Source organism: Triticum aestivum, chromosome 3B, assembly GCF_018294505.1.
Source record: "Triticum aestivum cultivar Chinese Spring chromosome 3B, IWGSC CS RefSeq v2.1, whole genome shotgun sequence".
Taxonomy (NCBI): domain Eukaryota; kingdom Viridiplantae; phylum Streptophyta; class Magnoliopsida; order Poales; family Poaceae; genus Triticum; species Triticum aestivum.
In genome coordinates this window covers 780,663,148-780,675,260 of record NC_057801.1, presented here as the reverse complement: position 1 = coordinate 780,675,260, position 12,113 = coordinate 780,663,148, and the positions used below count along the sequence as shown (strand labels likewise).

The following is a 12,113-nucleotide window of genomic DNA, read 5'->3' as shown; positions in this document are numbered from 1 at the left end:
CAACGATGTTTTGTAGTATGGATCATTGCCAATGTGCGCCAGTTTCTCTAATTATGTTGCCTCATGAAGAACAAGTTGAATCAATATTGATTGTCGTGAACTTGTGACAAGAAAAGGCTAATTTTCATTTTAGTTTATTTTTTAAAAAAATCGTATCATTTATTTTGCTCTTGTCCAATTGCATTCGTACAAGCGCATGACGGCCAGGCCGCTGGGGTGCACCTCTGTAGAGAGCTGCAGCGCGGTGCTGCTCACTTGGGCCTGCCCATAAAATGCTCTCACCTCTTTGATTTTGCCAATAATGGAGCCAACGGTGAGTATGTGTGTGTTTTTATGAGCAGAGAAAAGAAAAAACGGATGACAATTTATGAGCAGAGAAACAAAAACTCCATGTGTGTAAACTAATTCAATTAGACTTTTTGCATGCCTTTTGAATTCTGGTTCAATTAGACTTTTTGCATGCCTTTTGAATTCTGGTTTATGTTCCTTCACGCCTAATTTGTTTCATACACATTTATGTGTTTCAGAGTTCTGGAGTTTAGTCATCTGGATGTTCCGATTTGTAAAGACATATAAGTTTCCTTTAGTAATCATTTTTAATTATTTATATATCATTAAGTTAACAATATTAATCATGTTTTTAGTATGACACAACTCTACTTTTCTATTGTATTTATGTAATAATAAAACTCAAAGTTCATTGTTGTAATTTCCAGATTTTCCCATTGTTACAAATACAAAACTACTACGATAGAACTCCAGTAATCATCAAAATATTTTACAATATTTCGCTGAACAAAAAAAATTTAAATATAACCCGGGCAAAAAGCAAATAACGAAAACACATTTATCTATGGTATAACTTGTGCCAATAATTAGATATACATTCTGTGACCACATCTAGTTTTTCTATATTAAAATATTAAGATATTTTTCTTATTTAACAAATATGTTAATATAAGTTTCTGGAGTAGGATTGTCTAAGTAATAGAAAATTGAAGAGTGTGTTGTCAACAAAATGGTTTGTCCTCAACTTAGCTCTCTCCGATGATAATTTGCATTGACTATATATATTCATTTTACCATATATATACCTTTTGTTCTTGCCCACCAATGCCATCAAACAAAATTTACTCACCAATGCCACTGAACCGAACCCCAATTGAAATCTCAGACCGCCTCCCTCGTTCCCCTAACTTCTTCCTCCCGAACTCTCTTGTTTCACTACGGAAAAGGATCTCTCTTGTCTCTCGCCAGTCGTATGGCGAACCCTAGGTGGGCTGCTGCAAGCCCACGACCAATTGACATAGGGAATTGATTTTGTAAGCACTATCATTATAATTTGTGATGATGAAATGAGAATGAATGTCATTTTGCTTATGTTTTGGTGTGAATAAATTGTAATGTGTGTTTGGTGGTAAGTGCAAGTCTGAGGCAAAAATAAAAACAAGCCATGTAACAGGAAACCCTTTGAAGACCATGTGTAATAAGACTGTCCTTGTGTTGCTCGGGATTGTGAGATGCCTCAGATACATAATTATTTTATATGTCCTCAAATAACACCATCAACGATAGTGGTTGCCTAGTGTGCAATCAGAACCGTTTGGAATGGTGTTACCGAGCCATCTGTGGCAAGGGTTTCTAGTTATTGAAATACGAAGGTACCAAAAGGATCATGAAACCCAATCTCAGACCATCTCCCTGGTTCTACCAACTCCTTCCTCTCAAACTATCTCGTCTCACCATAGAAAAGGATCTCTTTTGTGTCGAGTCGTACGACGAACCCTAGGTGCGTCGCCACAAGCCCGCAACCACAACTTAACCATAAGGAATTGATTTTGTAAACATTGTCATCATTATTTGTGATGATAAAATGAGAATGAATGTCATTTTTCATATGTTTGGATGTGAATTATGTGAAACATGTGTTTGGTGATATATGTGCAAGTTTGAGGCAAAAAAGAGAAGGCATCCCAATTGGCTGCCATTTGAGAACCATCTATAACCAGAGGATACTCCGCGTGTTGATGCGAGAATTGGTTGATGAAAATTTGGCTTAATAACATGAGAACCAAACCAACATATATATGACTTGTTGTATTTGATTATGTATAACTATAACAATATTTATTGAATATAAGTATAATAATTAAATAGAAAACATTTTTTCATGCATGGTTGAATGTTGTGGTGGGTCTTTTTTCATGCATGATTGCATATTGTGGTGGGTCGTCTTATCCCATTTATAATTGTATGATGAGTTGGCATGCTTGAATGTTGAGATAAATAAATTAGTGATGATGACTCTTTTATGTAAATAGGATAAGACCGTCCCCATCGTAGACGGTTCAGGATGGTGACTTAGTGAGCTTTCTCAAATACATAATTATTGTATAGTCTTTAAATAAAGGGTTTTTATCATTTATGCCACTAGTTGTGTTTCAGCACTCAGTTTTGCCACTAGGAGTTTCAACTGCTAAGAAATGGCATCACTCTGTTAGGAGTATGCTAAAAAATGCTACTAGACACCATTATTGTCAGCTGAAAGACCGTCTACGATGTTATATGACCAAAATGCCCATGGACTAACATATCTGCTCTCCCTCTATCTCATACGATAAAAAGTGTGAGCCCCACTCGAGCCCCAACAACATTCTTATTTTCCTCTAAAATCATTCGCATCTTAGTCCTGACAAGTGGGGCACGTACTTGTCATTTTGAGATAGAGAGAACTCACATGTGGTTCTATGGTTATTCTGGTCATATAACATGGTCAATAGGTTTGACCTGACAATAACGATGTTGAATGACATTTTTGAGCAAACATCTAATGGGACGATGACATTTTTTAGGTGTCCAATGGCATTTTTGATGAAACATCTCATGAAACGATGGCATTTTTGAGTAGTTATAATTTTTAATGACAAAACTGAATAGGGAACACAACTAGTGACATAAATAATAAAAAAACCTTAAATAAAAGCCATCGGCGATGATCGTTATCCCAAATGGCTTGCAATCATGACCTTCTGGAATCAGCAACCTAACAAACAGCTTTCAAGCCATGAAGAACACCGAGGGCCATCTCCTTTCTACAACCGGAGCCCTTATACTCGCCAAACGTCGGACGGACAATTCGGTCATTGCCTGGATAGAAGAGAGAAGAAAAAAGGCCACCCAAACGGGCCCTTCACTTATTCTGGCGTGTCCGGCCAGTCTACAAATCCCCATACCGAGCCCATATATGGGGACGATATGCGGATGTTCAGACGTGTCCGAACAATCCGTCACGTAGGATGCGGCCCATCGTCGACCACCATTTTTCATTCTTTATTCTTTCTTTCCTCTATCCATCTCCATTAATCACAACGCCGGACGCATCCGCGGACGTATGGGGCCTCAAATTAGCCCAGTCCTGTTGTAATGCCCTTAGCGAGCCATCAGTGACAAGGGTTTCAAGTTATTGAAATATTCTGAAGATACCAAAGGGACTACAATGCATTCAACCACAACTTTTGTATGGACTCTTAACGGAACAGTGGTCTGCAAAAGCTCAGGCCGTAGCTATAACTACTGCCAGCAACTTCAGAAGGAAAAATCATTATTCAATTTATTCTTGCAGGAGTTCAGGAGGGCCTGCTACTCAGAGTGTAGTCTTGCGCGTGTCTTGGATCACAGTAGCCACTGCAAATGATGCCAATTGGAAAATTCCCGTGAGCACAAATAAAGGCACCAAGGCACCCCCCCCCCCCCCCCCCCCCCCCCCACACACACACACCAAAAGAAAAAAAAAGAACTGGAGATCACAAATATATGCATCCCTACCTCTTGGTTTAGAAGATTTGATAGTGCCGGCCAGATTGTTTTTCGCAACATTTCTGCACGAAGGTAAAAAATATTGTGAGTGAAAGCCACTGGGAAAGGAAGGAAAGAAGTGGATGCAATTTATGGTGTAAAACAAACTGCACTACTTACAGTTCAGTCAAGTCCCCGACAAGAACAAGCGAGAGGATCTCCAGCGGCACCGTGCCGCTCAGCATGTTCTCCTGAAGCTCCAGCTCGACAAGCTTCGTCAGACGGCCCAATGACGCCGGTATAACTCCCGCCAGTTTGTTCCCATGCAACCTCCTGAAGATAGGCACCCACAGATTGTTTTCAGCAGTTGGAGACAATTAGTATGCATTTCAGAATCTCGTCGACTGAAATTCATTGCAGCAAGACTCATACAAGAAACGCAGTGTCCCAACTGCCCCAAGCGAGGAAGGTATCACGCCGGTGAGATGGTTGTCGTAGAGATCAAGGCTGACCAGGGCTGTCAGGTTGCCCAGGGTCGTTGGTATTGGTCCACTCATATTGTTCGCGTACAGCTCCCTATGAAAATGAGAAAATCATTCTGCAGAAAGTTTGAGTGTAATTTGACAAGTCTGCACTCTACCAGCAAGTTGCAGCACTTACAGGTACTGCAGGTTCTTCAGCTCTCCCAGTTGAGGAATCAGGGTGCCTGAGATGCCTGCATTCCCTAAATCCCTGCACAGTGAGGAAGAACACAAGTATTATTCAGTTAATCTGTAGAGATTCAACAAGAATCATGCAGTTTTGGTCCAAATTAATTTTCCAGAATGTTGAGAAGAATTATGCAAACTGCATGCAGACAAGCAGAGTGGTAAACTCGTCAAAAACAAGCAGAGTGGTAACTTCCTATAATGAAAATTTTTTGGACCTTCAGAGGAGGAAGGAGAAAGAGACGTGGCATACACTCGGGTGACGGAGTTGTCTAGGTTGCAGGTGACATGAAACCAAGTGCATGGGTTGACAAGCGTCGGGTCCCAGCTCGTCAACACATTGTTGGGGTCCTTCCACACCTGCCTTTGCGAGTAAAGGATGTCGCCTTCGTGTAACAACAAATTGTACGCGATTCAGCACCAAATCTTTGAGCAACAAAGAGGTCAGTTGAGAGTAGCAAAGTAATTAGCATGCACTAGTACCTTCAGTGTTGCTGCTGGCAATGGTTGCAAGAGCAAGGAGCAGGCCGGCTAGGAGGAGCGCTGCTCCGGTCTGAGCTGCCATTGCTGGAGCCGTGAGGTGTAGGATGCTAGAGCAGGAGGGTGTACGGGTCCTTATATGCAGTTCTACTGCGTTACAGCTTACAGATCGGATAATGGTGCTCTGGGTCGTACCAAGGCTTTGAACTTTCCCGGTCTCCAGCCTAGGCTTTTCTCCTCTGCCGACCTTTATCTTGTGCTCTTGTGGCGAAAATTGTGCAAGTAACTCGTGTATAATATTTGCCATTTTGACCAACGAAAGCCCAGCTGAAAGGGCTGGAAGAATTGTATATACACCGGCCTGCAGAGTAGCTACACCGGTCTCCATGGGACCCTCCACTGGAGATAATTTATTTCACAATCGGTCTCCCGCTCTTCCACTCAGGCAAACTGACTCGACTCTTCAGCTAAAAACACATGTTGGACTGACCTTTCTGCAACTTTTCGGCCAGGCAGGCTGGTCAAGATGTGCCAACTCGACAACTTCCTGCTGGAAGGACGTGGGTTTTGGTTTGGACGTAGTGAAGGATTTTGTTCTTCACATCAGGAAAAAATTGCACCATTTTGGTACTTCGACAGTACGACTAAATTAGGAAGTTTAGATCAGGGAAGGGATGCATGTTTCAAGAAAAAAAAAATAGACACATTGCTTCAGCGCCCCAAACTTGTTTAAGTGACACGTGACAGGCATAGACCAGCTAGGTCGAATTCGAGAAAACTTCCTTTTACACTAGGGTGAAGGGTCTAGGGTAGAAGTTAAACTAGGAACTATATTTTCGTTACTGGACCAGTTTTTCTCTTGATTTTTAACAGAGCCATCTCACGCCAAATCAAGTGGAGAGCTTCGGATGTGAATATCATTATGGTCATATTTTGAAAGCATCATCTATATAGTATTGACACCATGGCCGATAGAAACCTGTGCACCGTCTCCCTACCAGAGGGCCAGAGGATCACTTTTTCCTAGGCAATTCATATATACAATTGCCTAAAACCAAAGGCACCATTAAACTTGTCCATAGCCCCCACTACCTCACCCCGCACTGGGATCAGGTGACATGCGCTACGATAACATGCACGGTGACATGCGGCCCAAATTCAAATTTAAACATTGCGAAAAAAATCTAAAAAAAATCATGCATGTTCACAACACATAATAAGATAACCCCTAAAAATTTCAGATCAAAATTCGAAACATACATCGAGAAATAAAAAAGAGAAACTCAGATGTGAATAGTCTACAGAGAACCGTTCAGGAACTATTCATGACAGATTTCTCTTTTTTGTTTCTCGATGTATGTTTTAAATTTTGATCTGAAATTTTTAGGGGTTATCTTAATATGTGCTGTGAACATGCATGGTTTTTTTCAGATTTTTTCGCAATGTTTAAATTTGAATTTGAGCCGCATGTCACCGTGCATGTCACCGGAGCGCATGTCACCTGATCCCAGTCCCCTCACCCCTATTGGCAACCATTTTGGTCACTACTATCAATACAAACCCTGCCCTCTTTTTGTTTGACACAAAAATACAATCACTGAGTTGTAGAAGCATATCAGCTCTCCGAGTTCACCCATTATCAAGTCCATCCCAAGCCTCGACAATTCCAAACCAAGAGGATCATTGGTCCCGATGTATGTGATTTGGTTCCGAGATCCTATCAAATACCGAAACTGTTTTCTATCGCTTCTCACCCACAAACCCATATGCTGGAGTGCATGCCTATCAACATCGTCCTTTAGGACCCAAGCCTGCTTTTCACTCCTCTTCTTTGACCTAGGGCTCATGTTATGGTAATAATTGTGTGAGCTCACCCATCGGTCGTGCCCTTGGTCCGCAAAGAAAAGTTCTGGGCCGCCCCTCATGAGTAGGAGATCGCTCTATCATGTTTTTCCTTGCATACTTGTCTGAGGATTGCCTTGTTTCATCATATTTCTTATTGAGCTTGGTCGAGCTAGTCACCTCCTCATATCGTCCCTTGGAGTTCCCACCAATGTGAGAGTCCCCAGACTATTCCTGATCTAGCACAACTTACGCCGAGAGTGGGTGCCCCTCATCGAGGCTTCCATGTCCGGCCATTGTTAGCATCACTGGACCTCGAACTTGATATGACCAATTCTAGTTCTAGTTGTGCTGACATTGACGACATAGAACCTGCTGGTCAGGACCAAGCTATCGCTTCTCCGGTAAGGATTACAATTAGCGGCGTATATGTTCCGATCAATTTACGTCTAAGTTGCGACGACAAGCATGAGTTATTTGCCAATGATATGAACCAGTTGACAGAGAGCACCATTATATGTGTTGATCATAATATCAAATTTGAGCTGACTAAGGGATCAAGCATGGAGGTCACACGATGTGCTAGTATGAAGAAAGTTGATGCATGCGTACAAAGGAGAGATGAATATTATTTTATTCCACCAAATAAAAATCAGCAAAACATGGACGTTTTTGCATGGAAGGAGATTTCTTGGAGTGGCAAAATTAAAAGGAGATCACGTGGGTTTGGTAGTTACGGATGCAAGACAAAGTATGATATTTTTACTTCTGCCGTTTAAGCAGAAGTACAAGGCTTATACAACGAGAAGACTCAATGCATGGAGATATTTGTCCTTGCAGGAAGGATGGGGCCCACCAGAACAAATCAAAGATAGATGGCGCACCATAGTTTAAAGTTAATTATGCAAAATTAGTAGAAAATCCAATGTGAGATGTAAAAGGATTGGACTCTTTATTTTATGTTTCTTTTTCTTTGGTTGCGTGAGGGGCTTAGGCCATGTTTAGTCAGCTTATTTAAAGGCATGGTGCCGCCAGTAGTAGGTTAGGTTATGTTATTATGAATTAAACAACATGTGTTCTGGCCGTCGGCCATTATTCGAGTTTAGAAACCTTGTCAAAAATCTCCACTGGCATATAAGTTCCTGCGACGCGACGCGTAGGAGATTACAAGCTAAGCCTATACGGTTCGTCCACGTTATTCTTTCAGATCGAGGGGTTGATGTGTTGTTTTTGCGGAGTTTATGAATTTTTTCGTAAACCGGCAACAAGTTCTTACTGCGATTGAATTTTTGTGTCGTGAAAGATCGGGCCAAAGACCGACCCTGGTGAGTAAAGTAGCTAGGAAGCCGATGGGCGCTCGGTTTGATCCACTGAACCTTTATTCCTTCTCGGTGAACCACAGGGCCATTCTAGCTGTTGGTACTTAATATCAACCCATGATCACACTTCCCATTACGATGAAAAATTTGTTCAGGTTTAAAGCAAAATTAAATGTAGCTGCTTTTCGAACTGAAAGTCGTACGTGGTGGACCATTTAATTCTAATTATTTTTTACTTATGTATAAAGCATTTAGTTAACAATCTTAATTGTATATTTTTGGTGATACAACTTATAATCTTAAGTATTCTTTTTTCAATTATATCTAACAATATTATCCGAGCAGTTTTGACATGCTCTCTCTTAACCCCTCTTTTCACATGAGAGATAAAAGTATATAATAGATCTTAGGCATTGATCTCATTAATTTATGGTCTAATTTCTTACCTCACATGTAAAAAGAGGGGGTAAGAGGGAGCATGTTAAAATTTGCCATATTAACCACATGTAATAACAAAAACTCAAACTTCACTATTATAGATTTCAGATATCCTATCATTACAAATACAAAACCAGCGCGGTTAAACTCTATTCATCGTTAAAATATTGAATCACATTTAATGAATTAAAAATTGTTGAAATATATCAAGGCAAGAAAAAAATGACAATAAAATCACAATTATCCGAATATATTTTGTGCCATTATATTAGATATACATAGTGTGTTTTCCTCTATTTTTGCTCCCTCTCTCTCCTTTTGAACATCGAGATAATTTTTCTTACACTGTACAAGCCTAACAAATATCCGAATAGAAATTTCTAGAGTACGGTTGTGTAAATAATAGAAAAATGAAAAGTGTGTGAGATGTCAACAAGTGGCTTGTCCTAGATTTAGCTCTCGCCCTTGATAATTTGCATTGATTGTGTTTTTCATTTTTTTTCTAGTGGTTGATCTTTTTATTCCTGTCCTTTAGGGACATAACTAGTCAGCAGAATGTGTGCTCGGTTTGTGGACACACCAGGTGTGAAATATTGATGGTCATCATTACATGCGCGAGTCATGTCTTGATACCTAATTGTTGTAGACATCTTCAAATAAAAGCCATCAATGTTGACTTTTTCAGATAAATGATGGTTTCGTTAACTCGAAATAAAGAATCTCTACTTATATCTAAACTAGTAAGTGTGCACGTGCAACGCACGTCTATTTGGACTAATAAGTGTGCACGTGCAACACGCATCTATTTAGATTAACACATTATACTAAACTTAATACAAGACAATTTTTTCGTAAGTTTGAAATTTTCTTATAAAGTACACAATCTCTTATTCCCGACTTGTACAAATAATTTGAAATATCGTTTCTCTTTAATCAATATCGTTTCTCCTTAATCAACATGTCTCCTGTATTAAAAGACCACCCACTTTTCCCAATGTATAAAACTCAAAATTATTTAGAAGATTCATCATGATTCTTCATATGCACACATTTATGCAAGTATAATCACACATGAAAATGTCACTTAGGACAAGTTAAGGAACCGTTTCAGTGCCAACAAACTCCAGTCAAGAATTATTATTACAATTGAGTGTCAACCACAATAGTGGAAGAGACCATGGTTTGTTGAAAAAAGGAAGCCATTGTCAAATAGATAAGTGTAGAGATGTCTTGACTGTATAAAATCAGCTGTGAAACAAGACCAAAAAAATGCTAGTTGGACCATCCGATTCTACTATTGCGCCACAAGTGTTGTAATGTCTGGAAGCAAGAAAGGTGACTTATTTTATTATGAAAATAGAACATGTAAACCAAATAAAAATTACAGTGATAAATGACATAATTATACTTGTTATTCACTGGACAAAAGCATTAATATGACAACTTCGAACAGTTACTTGAGTACTACACATTTCTTTAAGGGCTCAGCATTCTAAAATTTTGACAATAGAACAAATATCCTCTCAGTTTGTAGTAATAATGATACGAAGATAAATAATTTGGAAATGGTCTTCAACATGCGTAGGCTACCACTTGTAAGAATAACAGTGGCAAAAAAAGGCCAACAAATACCAGTTTAGAAAGAAAAAAATTGCAGACATGCTTCCAATTTTAGCAACTCTAGTGGATAAAACATACTTTACCTCTCAAGCCAGGAAATAGTCAAATGAAAAAATGTACTTCTTATAAGTAGTAGAGATGACGTCATAGGGATCATGATTCAAGATATTCGGAGAAACATGGTTGGTCTCTCTGTATGATGCGAACTCGTGACCTCTACCAAATAGGTCGTGCGTAATATGTAATGTAGAGTGCAATAATGAAATAAAATAAATGATATGAGAATTTACCATGACCACAAAATATCCTACATTCGTCATCATCATAATCAACATGCATTTTTTGCTTCTCTTATATGTGGTCCAAGTTTTCTATCAGAAAAACATGTTAACTCAACTATAGATAAGGACTGTAGATAAGGACTGTATAAAATTGCCATGTATCTGCTGGACAAACAGATACACTTATGCAAACTTCAGGTTTTTTTTAGTAAAACTTATGTGAACTTTAGTTTTTTTCCACTAAAACTTATGCAAACTTTTTGGTTTCTTTCTGTGAAACGTAAGGTCTTGGTTCAGTCAATTTGTTTGTGAGTTCACTATGTAGTCGTGAGCTGGCCATGTAATAACCGATAGTCAGTACTTTAAAAAGCAAGGATGTCTGTTGCAGGTACGCGAAAATCAGTGAAAATAAAGAAAAAAAGAAGGCAATGGTTGCCTGAAACCCAACTGTGTGTGCTCCAGCGCTCCTCTGTTTCTCATTGCCTCATCTCTAGTTTCTGTACTTCTAGATGTGTCACCACCGGCGAGGTAGCGATGACAGTAAAAAACAGCACTCGGTACTTACCTGATTAGTGCGTGTGTGCGGCGCGTTCGTGTGAAGGCGAGCGTCTCCGTCGTTCAGGCCTGCGAGCTTCCGCGACGACCGTGTCCTCTCATCAGCTGGGGGCATTGTCGACGCAGGTGAGTCAGTCGTCCAGCTTTGAGGCGGCGGCCTCCACGCACCGGGGCGTGGGGAGTTCCATGCGTCCGACGAAGGTAGGATGTCTTTGGACGACATCGTCCACGCGTGAGTACTGGACAAGCGTGTCCAACGGAGCAGCACGCGTCAGAGCTAAGGGAGTCGACGGTGGCTTCGGGCGAGTGAGATGGGGCCGTGATTAGTTTCACCTGCTGCGCAGTTGCCGAGACTTGGCGCCGCCCTGTGGACGAATATGGTTGGCGACCAGGCGAATCAACATGCATGACTGTGGGGGCGAATGCCCCCACTCAATTTTTTTGGCCCGCTTATACCGGTCCAGGATACTCAGCGTTGCCCCTACTTGAAGGCGTCGGGTGGTTGTCAGCGTGGGTGTTGTGGACGGAGCTGAAGTCGACGCGGATGCCGATGATTCCCGGAGAGCATGCCCAGGACGTGGACGAAGTCGTTGCAGTCAGTAGAAGAGTGACCTGGCCTCCAGGTAGAAGACGAAGACGGTGATGGCACGTGTGTGTGTTCAGAGGAAGCCGCAGCTCCTCCTTGCATGTCTCCCATTGTGGCTCTCGTGGGTGGTGGGCTGGTGACGGCAGGCGACTCGCGATCGTGATTCCCTGATAGGAGACAGTAGGATGCGTTCGCAATTAGTTTCCTAATAGTTAGATGCGTTCATGATTAGTTATCTAATAGGACGCGTCCGTGATTAGTTTCCTAATAATTAGATGCGACCGTGATTAGTTTCCTAATAATTAGATTCGTCCGTGATTAATTTCCTAATAGGATGCGCTCGTGATTATTTTTCTAATAATAGGATGCGTCCATGATTAGTTTCCTATAATAGGATGCGTTTGTGATTAGTTTTCTAATAATTAGATATGCCCGTGATTAGTTTCTTAATATGATGTATCCGTGATTATAGTTTCCTAATTGACCAGGC

General features: G+C 40.7%; 1 protein-coding gene across 1 annotated transcript; it reads right to left on the bottom strand.

Annotated features, from left to right (window-relative positions):
• Positions 1-3,458: 3,458 nt before the first annotated feature.
• LOC123066541 (leucine-rich repeat protein 1) lies at positions 3,459-5,184 on the bottom strand. Its single transcript, XM_044489599.1, has 7 exons — positions 4,986-5,184; positions 4,756-4,888; positions 4,456-4,527; positions 4,228-4,371; positions 3,976-4,128; positions 3,826-3,878; positions 3,459-3,684 (listed from the first exon to the last, which is right to left on the bottom strand). The coding sequence occupies exons 1-7, from the start codon at positions 5,065-5,067 to the stop codon at positions 3,644-3,646; spliced, it is 678 nt and encodes a 225-aa protein (XP_044345534.1). The 5' UTR covers positions 5,068-5,184; the 3' UTR covers positions 3,459-3,643.
• Between the last annotated feature and the right edge of the window lie 6,929 nt (positions 5,185-12,113).

Coding starts and splice junctions, on each gene's coding strand:
- LOC123066541 (XM_044489599.1), bottom strand. CDS start 5,067: ATGGCAGCTCAGACCGGAGCAGCGCTCCTCCTAGCCGGCCTGCTCCTT. Junction 4,889..4,985: donor TGCCAGCAGCAACACTGAAG/GTACTAGTGCAT, acceptor TGTTACACGAAG/GCGACATCCTTTACTCGCAA. Junction 4,528..4,755: donor GACAACTCCGTCACCCGAGT/GTATGCCACGTC, acceptor CTCACTGTGCAG/GGATTTAGGGAATGCAGGCA.